General features: G+C 35.4%; 1 protein-coding gene across 1 annotated transcript in view; it reads right to left on the bottom strand.

Moving 5' to 3' along the window:
- The window catches only part of CUBN (cubilin), a 245,413-nt gene that overhangs the window by 16,482 nt on the left and 214,420 nt on the right, over positions 1 to 14,511 (bottom strand). Inside the window, exon 60 of the mRNA XM_074324816.2 lies at positions 2,873 to 3,081. Within this exon, the coding sequence (XP_074180917.2) occupies positions 2,873 to 3,081 (209 nt within the window). The remainder of the gene's footprint in view (positions 1 to 2,872; positions 3,082 to 14,511) is intronic.

Consider the following 14,511-nt stretch of genomic DNA (forward strand, 5'->3'; position numbering starts at 1 on the left):
ATGGAATTGGCGAGTTTTCACTTATATGTCTACCTACAGAATTGAATTAAATTAGCTTTTCTAAAAAGTGAGTTGATTATAATATCTAAGAAACAATCTAAAAGGAATTAAATGTCCCATTTATCACAGAGAATCTCTTTCATAAAAATACCTGAAGGCTTCCCATTACAAGGAGGCCTGTTCTTTGATCTGCCAATTTAGTAGAAGCTGAAAAAGTTGCCAGGTGAGGGAAATTGCTTTCCCGAGAAGGCAAATAAGAGTACATCTGAACAGAATTTCTCCTTTTAAAACAAGGACGTTTTATTTTGAAGCTGGAAAATAACTGCTTGTCTTCAGTATTGGTATTTCTATCCTAGGTAACTTGAGGAAATTCAGAAAATTACCAGTTGTTTTAATGACATTATCAAGTCACACTTGCAGAAATGGATCTTGAGAATAAATCCTATCAACCCTCCTAGCAGGGCCACACCCAAAGCACCCCACATGAATTTATATTTATAATAATGTACCTGTAAATCAATTATTTTTAATATTTTAAGAAAAGCCAATTGCACAGCCTTCACGCCCATCTGGGATTACACAGTGGGGAAAAAGAAAGAAAAAAATTTGTTTACAAATTATACGTCAGGCACAGTGCTGAGCACCAGCAGGCGTTATCTTCATCCTGAAAACAGCCCTGCAAGGTAAGTATGATTATGTGATGTGTTTGTTTGCTTTTTAATACTAGACGCTGTGGTGAGGAATCAGAAGGATGCTGAAATTTGTCAGGTGGCAAAACTGGGTTTGAATCCATGTTATCTGTCTCCAAAGCTTATTGCCTGTCTGTAACATCAGAATATCTCCAACGGTCTTAAACACCAGCTTCACGGCTGCTCTGGCCACGTTGGTCTCATTTCAGAAAAGAAGAATTCAACCTGAACTGGCATTTCTTGTTATCTCTAGTTTTTCATGAACTCCCTTGGATCCAGCTTCTGGGCCAATACTTTATTTAAATGGTTGTCATCCAATCTAGTGGGTTTTTTTCTTCACCTTAACCTTTCCTGGCCTCTAATTTACAATTTAATAGTATTGACCACCCACACTCTGTAAAAGACTCTCCCTTGATTTCAGTGACACTACGCTCACTATTCCTGTGTTTTGTTTGTTTTGTTTTTCATGAATCGTGTTTCTTGTCGTTTGTTCTTCAGCTCTCACTGTGAACCTTTCCTGGAGTTGAGTGGGACCCTGGCTTGCTAGCTCCCCCTCAAAGAAAGCACCTTTTCTTCTGATTTCAGACATGCTCTTTTGCTGTCTCCTTTCTCTCCGTGCCGCTGTCGACTTGCTGGAGCTCCCTTTCATCCTCTGCCCATGGGCAATGCCACTTGTCTGCACTGTATCACCCAACCTGGACCCATTCTCTTATAAAAGCGTCGTCTCTAATAGCACTGACATTCTTCTGCTCTCCTAGGGTTGGTGCTTATCACAGTGAAAATATAAGACAGCGTATATTATAACTAAGTGCTCGAGTGTATAGTCCATCTACGACTTTTCCTCTCCTGTTTAAATGAGAAAACAATTTCTTTAAAAGGTAACACGATTTTTGAACTTAGAAGTTTCTCTTGTACCAGGATTGTCATCTCGACCATCTTGGTACCCTCGTTATGTAACGGTGACCTCCTCCTGGGGTCCTAACTCCAGACTCTTCCCCTGACAATCTACCCTGAGTGCTGATTCCAGATTAGTCTTCTTCCTTCAATTCTGCTCTCAGCATATCACTCATCGGAAATCCTGCAATCACTCCTTCTTTTCAACTGCATAAAATCGAAATTCATTACTTTGAGTTTTAAGACCCATTGTAATCTGGGCATTGCTCCGCGTAGACAATCTTATTTCTTGCTACGCTTTAGTAGTGTTCTGCTCTAATAAAGCCAGCCCCTTCAGTCTTTCAAGAGCAAGCACATTCCAACTTGTATGCCTTTTTTTTAATGTTCACTTTGACTACAATGCCTTCTCTCCTGACTTGAATAAGCTTTCCCTCTATGAAGTCCTTCCTGTTCACACCAGACTATTATAAAATGTCCTCCTTTTCAAGTTTAACTTTGCTTCAAGCCCGTATCCAGTGCATTACATGGCACTTAAATATTGGCTGTCCTGAATTGCTTATTGTTGATTTGCATGTGCCATCCCATAATTTTGCAATCAGAGTTAACCTTCTTATGGTCAGAAATCTTGCCATACTCATTGTCCCCTCCCCCCAAGAACGTACTAGTGTATAGTGCTTCATACTACTTAGAATTTTTAATCTAAATTCATAGAGCCACCAACAAGAAAAACCAAAAAGAAAAAAAGAGAAAGAAAAAAAAAGAAAGAAATTCATATAGCCTGATAGGTACAATAATTTAATATTAAAGAGTCATTAAAAATTGAGCAGAAAAGTCTCTGGATTTATTTTTATGAGCTTTTAGAACTAAGATATTTTCCACATGTAAAAACATGGAAAGTAAATATATAAACTCTAAAAGTAGAAAAATGAAGGGGTGATTATCTATCTACAGGATTTGTATATAAATCCCGTATGTACTCAAAGGTCCTTTGAGTAGCTCTTTCCACACAACCGATCTCCCCACAAATGATCCCATGACAAGACATGGATGAGCAGTGAAGCTTAAAACTAATGTTAGAAGCCACACAAAGGTTTTTGAGTCATCCACAGTAAAGATTAATTTGATAATGAAGATAGAGTGTCTGTAATATTACGCGTTACGTCTTTAAAGAATAGGTCATGTTAAATATAAGTAATACAATTTTCAGGACTCCCTGTATGGTGTAAAGTGGAGTACACCATATAAAAGTCTGGATTAGAAGACTCAGTTAAGAAACAAAATAGCCTTACCTTCACATAATCATAGATGCATCTTCCCAAAACAGATGCTGACTCTAGAGCAAATGTATTGAAGGTGAGTTTGATTAGTTTGTTTATAGGGGCAACTATGAACCACACGCAGTTTAAATTCTTGTCGTATCTGCCATTTGAATCAGCGTCAGGAGAGGCAAAGGTATCACTTGAACCGGTCAGAGAACCGCCACATCCTTGCTGAGGGCCTGTGTTAAAACAGAGACACATCGTTATGCCGACCGAAGAGAACAGGTCTTAATTAAGTTGTACATGGAGGCTTTTAAAAATCATATTGTTCCTACTGTCTCTCACAGTTTTAGAAACAGTATCAGATTGTTCACTGAGCTCCAGTGCGCGCCTGCAGCTGTGGTTGCTGCTTCCCTTAGCGTCTTCATTACAGATTTCCTCTCCACTTCTCTCACGACACCCTCAGCCCCCTTCTCACTGACACAGAGCTGCCTAGAAAAATGAGTAACCAGATTTGTTCTATGTGCATTTTAAGAACTGCCGGTGTGAGTTATTGAAGCTTTTTCTATCCTTGAGAAATCCAATTTTAGAGAAAAATAAAGTAGTTTGCATAATAAAACTGGTGGGAACTGTGAGCATGTTTTACTTTTATGTTCTGCTTTTATGAACACTATCCCACTGAAAATTAAATTTATGAGGAATGTATCCAACAGTCCAAGAAAATTGGCTCCCAACAAACCTTTTATTTAAATCATCTATTAGAATGATGGTGAGAGTTTTTTAACACTACAGGCCAGTTTATATTAAACCACTCCATATTTGATTTTTTTCCCTTTCTCAAAAAGAATGGAAAACTAAAGAAGACCTTATTAAAGAAAAAAGTCTACTCTGCAATAAAAACTTTGAAATTCAGCGTAAAATGAGAGAAATAAAAAGATTAAAAATACTCTCAAGATGACAAAATGGTTTACTATGAAAAAAAAATACGAAAAATCCTCAGAACATTGGACTCTACAGCCTAACTCAATGCCTCAGAAATGATGTAAGAACATCAAAGGAAGAAAAATTATTGACAATTTCCAAAGAAACAATGAGGATGAATTCAGCTCAAAATAGCCCTACGGGACTAGGGATTAAATAGGTGCCCAAAGTAATGTTCATAAAACTTGTGTTCTACACAAATAGAGATCATTACTAGTTCCGGAGTTAAATTTCACTGTCAGCCTTCACCTATTTTTCTCATTTATTTAGCTGTTAACAGTGAGAGGGCTGCTTTCAACATTAGGGGGCGCTAAGACTTTGGACTTGGAGCTTGCAGGAAATGTGAACGATGGTAACCCTCCTCGGATGCAAGGGTGTCAACTGTGCAGAGCATTTTTCAGGATAGATGCATTATTTAGTAAGTCAGACTGCCATAGACATAGCTTCTAAGTCAGGTCAAACTACATTATTTGCAGAGTCAGACCTGGAGCTGAAATGCTTCCAAAGGCCCAGTCCCTGATATATCCATGGATGGTATCTAGGACAAAATTATCCTGAAACCAAAGCAATGCACAGAACTGAACTACCTATCACTAATAATTCTTTTCCTGTTTAACAGGCCTGTAAACTAAAAAAGGATTGGCGTTTGCACAGCTTGTATTTCAGTGTCGACTGCCTGTTACCTAAGGAAACCACTTCAACTTGTTGACATGCATAACAAAGAAGAGCAATTACAGTATTAATGAGCTAAATTGATTTATTTAATAATGTTTTAATATTCAAGGACACATATTTAGTATTGAGGTGGGAAAAGATGAATGGTAGTCCGATAGCAGCGATAGGATCTAGATAAATAATGATGGCACAATTTAGAACTGATAGGTGCCATAAAAGGGGCAGGAAAGTCTTGTGAGTTTTGCAAGAAGGGGAGATTACTTTGAGCTATGACAGAATGTTCAAGGAGGAGGTGACATTTGATATGAGTCTTAAAGGATAAATAGGATGAGACCATGTAGACATAGGGCTGGTAATGGCAATTCTAGGCTGAAAGAACCTCATAACCAAAGGTGAAGTGGACAAGAATTTACATTATATGCACAGGAAAGCATAATTCTGTTGGTGAAAACAATAGACATTGAGTGCTAGTGGTACATGAAGAAGAAGAATGAGAAGTAACACTGGGAAACAGGGCAGGCTATTTTATGGAGGGCCTGAAATGCCAAGTTATCGAATTGGACCTTTAGACTTTATTCTGCGGATAATGGAGAACCACATGACAGGTTTTAGATCAGAGGAGTGGTAGGGTCAGAACACGCTTTCTAGTCAAGTCTGATCTAAAAATGTATCTTTTACATGTAGAAGCGTTTACAGGTAAGGGAATGGGACTGGAAGAGATGAAGCCAGGTAAGGGGACACTGCCATGGTCTGGGCTGGAGGTAGCAACGGGCAACAAAGTCTTGGAGGTTTGTACACAGGAAAACGGTGTTGCTGAGCTTTAGTCTATCAATACATTAGCTCCAAAACTAAATGCAATTTTTAGAAATTCTAGCTATATATTTTGTCAGTACTTGTTTATTAATTGTTACTAAGAAGTTAATAGGAGCAGAATGATAACTACTTGGACATAGTAAATGTCATTATATACATTTTTTATACAATACTACTACTACTGTTACTACTACTACTGTTACCACTACTACTGTTACCACTACTACTGTTACCACTACTACTGTTACCACTACTACTGTTACTACTACTACTGTTACCACTACTACTGTTACCACTACTACTGTTACTAGTACTACTGTTACTACTACTACTGTTACCACTACTACTATTACTACCACTGTTACTACTGCTACTGTTACTACTGCTGTTACTACTACTACTATTACTACTGATGATGATGTTATAAGACAGAGCCACCCTCCCTCCAGAGAATCCCAGATAAGAATCCATGTGTCGTTGGCATGCATGGCATAGACTGAGTGGTAGATTGAATGATGCTTAATGCTTCAGTCCCTCTGTCTTCACTTCCTCTCTCCGCTCTGCCCTAGAATGGACAGAGGATATTTTTCTGTGCACTTGATGTTAGGCTTGGCCATATGACTTGTTTTAGACATTGAGTGCTAGTGGTCATGAAGTGGAAAGAGGCCTTCAGTGGCTTATGTTTTTTTCCTGGGCCTTTTGTCCTCTTGTGACACCCCCCCCCCCCCCACCCAAGAGTTTGTGCCCCGGGTAACTGCTGGAGAGAGAGAAAGTGGATCCAGGCACAGAAGACCTGAACCCAACCTGAACTCTAGAGCCAAGCACAGTGAACCTGCAGCCTGCAACACGGGCAGGCAACCCAGTCTGCAGACACGTAAGTGGTAGAGAAATGCTCTAGGTACAGCCACTGAATTTTGGATGGTTTGTTATGTAGCATTATTGTGGCCATCGCTGACAAACAGCTTGTTTGAGTTATCAAACTACAATAGAGCGCATGGCTTAATTCTTAAAATATATACACGGAATAAAGAAAATGAGGAATTAACATTATCATCAGATAATCTTGGCCAGAATCGTCAAATAATTGAAGTAAATATAACATTATATGAGTAAATTATTTAATTCATATTATATATAAATGTAAATAATATGTGTAAACATCGTATTACATGAGTGAGCAGTCCAATGATTGAAGTAAATGCAATATTTATGAGCAAACACCTTTTGGTGTTTGTATGGTACAGGAAATGGTTATAACACCTCTGATTCCCCCACTTTTATATTTAAACATAGTACAACTGCTCTGTGCTTCTGCTACTCCTATGGAAAAATGGAAACATCAACATATGCATCTGGGGAAATATAAAGATGAATATTAACAAAAGAAGCATTCTTTACCAAAAAGTACTATTGCCATGTTACCAATTCTATATTCCAATAACAGCGGAGGAAATGGGAAGAACAAGGGAGAACTCGGTGATTATGAAAGTTTCATACATAAGAAAATAATATTTATTTACTATATTGATATTTTAAAATTCCTTTTTTTAAAAAACGACTCTAACACCTTAACCTTGACACGTTGTTTAGCTCATAAATCCATCATCTTCCTCATTACTGCACAATTTTCTACCATCCAGCAAACTCCCATCAATTAGCACCTCCTCCATCAGCCAAGTTGCGTCAGAAGCTCTCAGAAATGACACTCCCTGTGCCCAAGAACGAATGTCACTCTAACCTTCTTCCCCAAATTGGAAACACTTCCTACAAGAGAGCTTCTTCCAAGAAAGAAAATGTTTGACTAAAGAAATATTGGCGATATAAACCCATAATAAGCAGTGAGATCTGGGTCGAGCTCTACTTAAGTCAAATCAGTAACTGAATCCTAAATTATTTCTCTCCAATCGTATTCAACTTCAGAGTGAAGTTCAAGCTGGGGATAAATCTGACAAAGTAAGTAATAGGATTATTATCTAACAGAAAACATCTTGCAGGTTTTAGTGGAGTCAGAGACATTGCTAAATAGTTATCTTGAGCGTTGACATTTTTGTGGCTGACATTACATGTGGCTGACATTTTACTGAGGTCTTCTGGATAGGATCTCCGTCCATCTCTGGACAACCACTACGCGGACAAATAGTGAATGGCTGGTGCACTTACGATACAGATTGGCCTGACTGCAGGCATCTCCCTATTCTCTAGTGAGCCAGCTTCAGCTTTAAGTTGTAGTTGAAGGAAGCACAAGAAGCAGGACATAAAAGCATTTAAAACTGGTGCCTTCGAGAAATGGGGGTGCACCAAGCAGAGAGACGTGATTTTCAGAGCTACAGTCTACAACTGCTTTAAAGCAGTGAATTCATTTTCGAAATGCAACTGGGTTCTGGGTGGAGAACACACAATGCAATATACAGATGATGTGTTATAGAAATTGAAAACTATATAATTTTACTAACCAGTGTCACCCCAACAAATTGAATAAAGATTAAACAAAAATACAACTAGGTTCCAGATGAACCTGTTTTGTCTTTTTTCTCTAAAAGTAAATTGGATTCATTATTCTAATCCCTAACCTTAAACATGTACAACAATTTAGGTATTATATTTATGTTACGTAAGAAAAAAACCTTAAGGAATTTTGTAGTGAATTGTCTGGGATTTTTTAAATTTATTTTTGGTAACATCATTCAATTTGACTCATTTTAGATATCCTAATGTGAGACCTAGCCTAATTTAACTTAGAATGTGTATTTATTTAGTCTGGTAATATTTGGGAAGCATAAAACTAAAGTATTAAAAGAAAGGTAATTTACTAAAAGAAAAGTAATTTCAGCAGCTAATCAGTAGCTATAGTCACTAGAAAAAGAGCAATGTAATTTATAAAAAGCTCAGGATAATAATTTTATTATTATCTTTTATTAATTTTTTTGCATTATTTAGGTATTATTGAAACCACCATTTGTATGTATCATTAGTCCCAGGGCATTTCATGAGAATAATCCTTGCCAACTTTGAAATTTCAAAAATGATTTTCTAAGCTAAATGATATGATCTTATTAATTGATGCAAGAAAAGGATTTGATAAGATCTAATGCACATTCATGATAAAAACTCTCAGCAAACCAGGAATAAAAGGGAATTTTCTCAACTTGATAAAGAACATCTACAAAAATCCTACAGCTAACATGCAACTTACCAGTGAAAAACTAAATGCGTTCTTCCCAAGATTAGGAACAAAGCAAGAATATTTTTTTCTCATTACTGTTACTTAGCATAGTATTGGAAATTCTTGCCAGTGTACTAGGCAAGGAAAAATATATACACACTGGAAAGGAAGAAATGAAATTACCATTATTTGCAGATGTGGAGAATCCCAAGGAAACTGTACAAAAATTCGTAGAACACTTACTGTGAGTTTAGGAAAAATTGGATAGAAGAACAATACACAAAAATCAACCACATTTCTATATACTAACAATGAATATGTGAAATCAAAATTAAAAACACAATTGCTTCAAAGAAGATGTTATATTTAGGTATATACAATGAAACATACATAGGATCTGTGTGCTGAAAATTACCAAATGATAAAAGAAAGACATCAAAGAAGATCTAAATAAATGGACACATGTGTTCAGGGATTGGAAGACTCAACATAGTAAAGATGCCAGTTATTCTCAAATTGATGCACAGATATAATGCAAGTCCTATCAAAACCCCAGCAAGATTTTTCCATAGACATAAAAAAGTTTATTTGTATATTTATATGTAAAGGCACAGGCCCTTGAATAGCTAAAACGATCTTGACAAAGAAGAATAAAGTAAGAGGAATCAGTCTACATTATATTAAGCCTTACGATGTAGCTGTACTAATCAAGACAGTGTGATATTGGTGGTGGTTAGACACCTAGGTCAATGAAACAGAATCGAGAACCCAGAAATAGACCTCCACAAGTGTGCCCAACTGATTTTTTTTACAAAGGTGCAAAAGCAGTTTAATAGAGGAAAGATAGCCTTTTCAATAAATGGTGTTAGAGCAACTGAACATCTGGAAGAAAAAAAAATTAACTTCAACCTAAACCTCAGACCTTAAACAAAAATTAGTTCAAAATGGGTCATAGACATAAAATGAAAAATATAAACCATAACACTTTTATAAGAAATCAGAGGAGAAATCTTTGAGACCTCAGGACAGGCAAAGAATTCTCAGCCTTGACACCAAAAGCAATATTCAAAAGGAAAACTGATAAAATGGACTTTATCAAAATGAAAAACCTTTGTTCTAAGAAAGTCCTGTTAAGAGGATTAAAAAATAAGCTATAGACTGGGGGAAAATATTTGTAAACCACATAGAACTACAATTGAGACTATATAAAAAATTCTCAAAATCCAATAGTAGAAAAACAAATAATCCAATTACAAAATAGGCAAAAGATATGAACAGATATTTCAGCAATCAAGAGTTACATACGACCAAAAAAAAGCACATGAAAAGTGTTCACCATTAGGGAAATGCAAATTAAAAGCACATATCACTGGATAATCCTGGCCAAAATAGTCACACACAGACACACACACACACACACACACACACACACACACACAGTTATAGCTCATTGCAGAGTATAGCACTGTACAGAAGGATGACCGGGGTTGAGGGTCCCCAAGTATGGATAGCACAGAATGGACTCTACAGTGACTTTTTAACCAAAACGACAGAATTCAGATGACAATGGAATAGCATCTTAAAGTGTTAAATAAAAGTAAATGCCAAGCTATAATCCAATATTCAGAGAAAATAGTCCGTGAAATTTAAGACAGAATAAAGAGTTTTTCAGAAAAACAAAAACCAAGAAAAGTTTTTACCAGAAGATTTGCAATAAATGAAAAAAACTCTAAAGGGCGTTCTTCAAAAGGAAAGAAATAGATTCCATACAGAAGCATAGAAATTCAGGAAGAAAAAAACAACAATGATAAGTATACATATTTACTAAGTGCATAAAACAATAAACATGTTTGATTTGCTTAAAATATATGTAGATAAATATATGTGGATAAATAGATTTAAAAGTTTCTAAGGTCCTTGTACGTACCATAAAGTGGTAAAAGGACTAATTTTAAATTAGATTCTAATGAGTCAAGGTAGAATATTGTAACTTCTAAGATAACTACTAAAAAGAGAGTAAAAGAATATCTAAGTAATGATTTTAAAAAGGGAATAATAGAAACTGATCAATTAAAAAAAAGGCAACAAAGGAGCATAACAGGTGGAACAGTATCCAAGCACTATGCACAATGGTCTATTTAAACCCAACAACGTTAATAATTTTATTCTCTATAAATATATTAAATTCTCTAATTGAAAGACAAAGCAAAGCAAAACCCAAATACATTTTTTAGGATAGAGAAAGGTTGAAAGTGGAGAGGTTGAAAAACATACCATGCAAACTGAATTGAGAGAAAGCTAGGGAAGCAATACAACATCAGAGAAAGTGGAGATCGGGGTAAGAAGCATTTAAAAAGGATATGCAAAACAAAACAAAACAAAGCAAATAAAAAAAGGATATGCAGAATGATATGAGTCAACTCACCAAGAAGATATAATAATTTGAAATGTAGATGTGCTACATTACATTTCCTCAAAGTAAAAAAAGAACAAAACTCTAACCCAGACCTTTGTACTGAGCTTCTAATTCTCATAGCTGACTACTAAACATTAGCTGGATGGCACCAAATTCTCCATACTAAATTATTATTTATCCTATAAAACCCGGTCCTTGTCTAGTAGTTTTATAGTTGGGTAGTGCTATCACAAAATACTGTCCAGAAACCTTAGGACCACCATTTTCCCCCGTGTTCCCTCACTGTCTTGATCAACTACTACTGTGTTCCGCTGATTGGACTGTACAACTTAAGTATTTCTCCTTTCAACCCCCTTCTTTATTTTCACATTGCCACTATTTTTATCACCCCCTGCCTTAATTATTGCAATACTTTCCTAAATTTTTCCTGCCTGAAATGCAGCCCCTACTTCAAAACATCATCCTCACAGATGCAAGAATGTGCCTTCAAAAACAAACCCAATGAGGCTGTAGCACTCTCCAGCTCAAAAAAAAATCAATGGTCCCCTTTTGCATAAGAGACAGAGCCCTTCAGTTATCTCTACTGTCTCAGCTCCTATTGGTCTTCTCCACTTTATACCCCAAAGCATCACCAAACAATGTGCAGGTCAAGCTGTAGCTTCTGAAATGGGATACATCTTTGTGCACACTTTATCTTCCCCATAGAATATTTGTTTCTCAATGAATGCCTTCTCATCCTTCCAAGTCAATACTATTTATAGCTCAAATTCACTGCATGCTAACTGGGTGCCAGGAATGTATTAGATTAATCCGTACCACAGTCCTATGAGGTAGTTACTATTAGTGTGCCCATTTTACAGACAACAAAAACCAAGACCTAGAGGACATGTAAATTGTCCAAGGTCAAACTTGTTGGGATGTACAAGAACTGGGTTTGAACCCACGAAGTCTAGCTCCAGAGCTTGCACTATTAACCATTTACACTATAATTCAGAGTTTAACTCTCTGTGATGCTTTCTCTCCCAATCCTCTGTTCTCTTCACTCAACACCAAAGTACCACACATTCTTTCTTTTCTGCCTCCACTCTTTGCACGTGTCTGTCAAAAGCAGTTCTACCGAATTTATAATTATCTGCTGACTCTTCCACTTGTGTGAACTTCCCAAGAATAGGGACCTTGTTGAATTCATCTTTGTATCCCCAAAGAAAAGCTCATTGCCTGCATAATAAGTAGCTGGTGAATATTGTTGAATAAACAATGAAGGAATGAATAGAAAATATAAATAGTTATTAGATGGATTTTTGCTTTCTAGTCTAAGTTTATAGGGAGAATTCTTGAAATTAAATGCATTTCTTGATTTATAAGTTTGTTCCTATATTATAAACACATTATGTGTATGTGCATGTATATATAAATATAAAATTTTTTTTAACAAAATGACTTTTTGGTTCTATGTCTTAACCTGCTATTAAAGCTAATTTAGTTGACTGTGGTATATTTAATTGTAAAAAAAATATTAGAACAACAATAAAAGTAGCACTAAAATATTTAAAATGCTGCCCAGGGAGTAGTGTTTTAGTAGGAAAATGCTTCTTTAGCTAAAAAGTTGCCATGATGAATGTTAGCTCTGTTACTTAAAAAAATTTAATCTCTGAGTATTAGATTTCAGCAGACAGAGTAAATTTAATAAATAATTTGTAAAATTCAGGATACATTAGGTGCAGCAGCACTATTTAAAGAAGTAAAACATTACTCAACATTGACAATTACAAAATCAAAAGTTATCAAAATTTAAAAATGTTCTGTTTAGAGAAAGCAGGATTAATAGCAGCAGTCATAAAATAGGTCGCAATATGAGAGATGTGGAATTTGTAAAACCAGACCAAGTATCCAACAGCTTTTTAATATTTAAACAAGGACGTGAAATCGTTTTGTTGTTCGCATTGATATACTAGGTTGTGCACTGCTATCGATATTTCAACTTTTACTCCTCTGGTGGTAGTATTTTTCTGTGGACAAGGATTACTTTCCCAATTCTGCTGAAAACTTGCTGCGTGACCTTGGCAGGTCACTTAATTTCCTCGTGACTTAGTTCTCCAATTTGTAAGCTAAAGTATATGATAAGAATACCAATTGGGGTTATAGCATTAAAATAAATGTCCAAATTCCTTCATTTTGTTAGAATCCTGTGGTAAGGAATATTACTAAATTGAAGGCCATAATTTGGGACTAGAGTGTTTTTGTTATATAGAGATTCGATATTCTTATATTGCAATGCAATTGTATTCCACATTTAACTGTGCTAATTCTTTACCATTATGTCATGCAAAGTCGATAAGACAGATATTACATTTATCTGTCAATATCAGAAAGATAATAGGCTATTACTGCATATGTATATATTATATATTATGTTAATATATTATATTTTATACAATGCATACATTATATATTATATGTATATATGTGCATATATATTACATATATAATTATAATATTATTTGTAAGTATAAGTACTGTTTATAATATAAATGTATTATAAAATATATTATACTATATGTTTGTGTAAATATATAATGTTCATATTATAAATATAATATAATATATAAATTATGTTATGTAATACAAACATTTATATAACTTTTATAATACAAAATTATAATATAGATTATATAAGTAGTATTAATATAGTATAAATATATAATTGTTCTATTTACAAATAGTATATTTTATTAAAATATATATTTTTGCTTTCCTTATGAAAAGGAGGAAACAGTGAGTGATGTGCCATATTTACATAGTAATAGGATATTAGCAAATATACTATTTGGGACTAGGTATAAATTGGAATGCTACTAATAGAAAGCAGAGTGTCAAATGAGAACACAAAACTGGAGAAAAGTAACTCTATCCACCCCAAAGAGTAAGAAAAGAAATAGCTTACTTCTCAGAAAATTCCCCCATAATCTCTCTTTGTCCCTGGGTAAATTTATTGATGACAACAGAGGTGATGTGGGCTGATTAGGTAAACCACGAATTTGGGAGACAGGCCTAGCTGGTGCAAAGCTCGTCTTTACCTCTTAGGAACTTTTTGACTGCAGACAAATCAGTCAGTCTCTCTACTTCTTATTTCCTCTTTTGTGAAAGGAATAATCCCTCTCTTTTGGGTAGTTGTGAGGGTTAGATGAGATAATCCATATAAAGTGCGTCATGTAGGTGCTCAGTGACAGGGAGTCATTATCGGTGTGCCCTGGAATTTTGTGACAAGTCTTCACTTGGGAGTGCACATAAAACAAAGCTACCACATGAAGTTAACAGATATTTTATATATATATATATCAGAACAAAGAGAAGAATACAGTCCTATTGCCCTCATAATGTTTTGTTTCTAAACAACCAATTTACAGCCAAATAATTTTTTTAAATGTTTACTGCTGACCAGATATAATTTGCTTGTATGCTTCTCGGAACACCAAAGCCAGGCAGAGCTGAATAAGGATAATGACAAACAATTTAACCCAAAACGTCCAGTTATCTGAGACAAAACTGGGTTACATTTTAGAGAGGTCTGGTATGTCTTAAGTTATGACGAATAATTGCTTTCCAGTTCTTCCTTATGTG

This window comes from Rhinolophus sinicus, chromosome 1 (genome assembly GCF_057876585.1).
Source record: "Rhinolophus sinicus isolate RSI-liver-muscle chromosome 1, RSI-T2T, whole genome shotgun sequence".
Classification (NCBI taxonomy): Eukaryota; Metazoa; Chordata; class Mammalia; order Chiroptera; family Rhinolophidae; genus Rhinolophus; species Rhinolophus sinicus.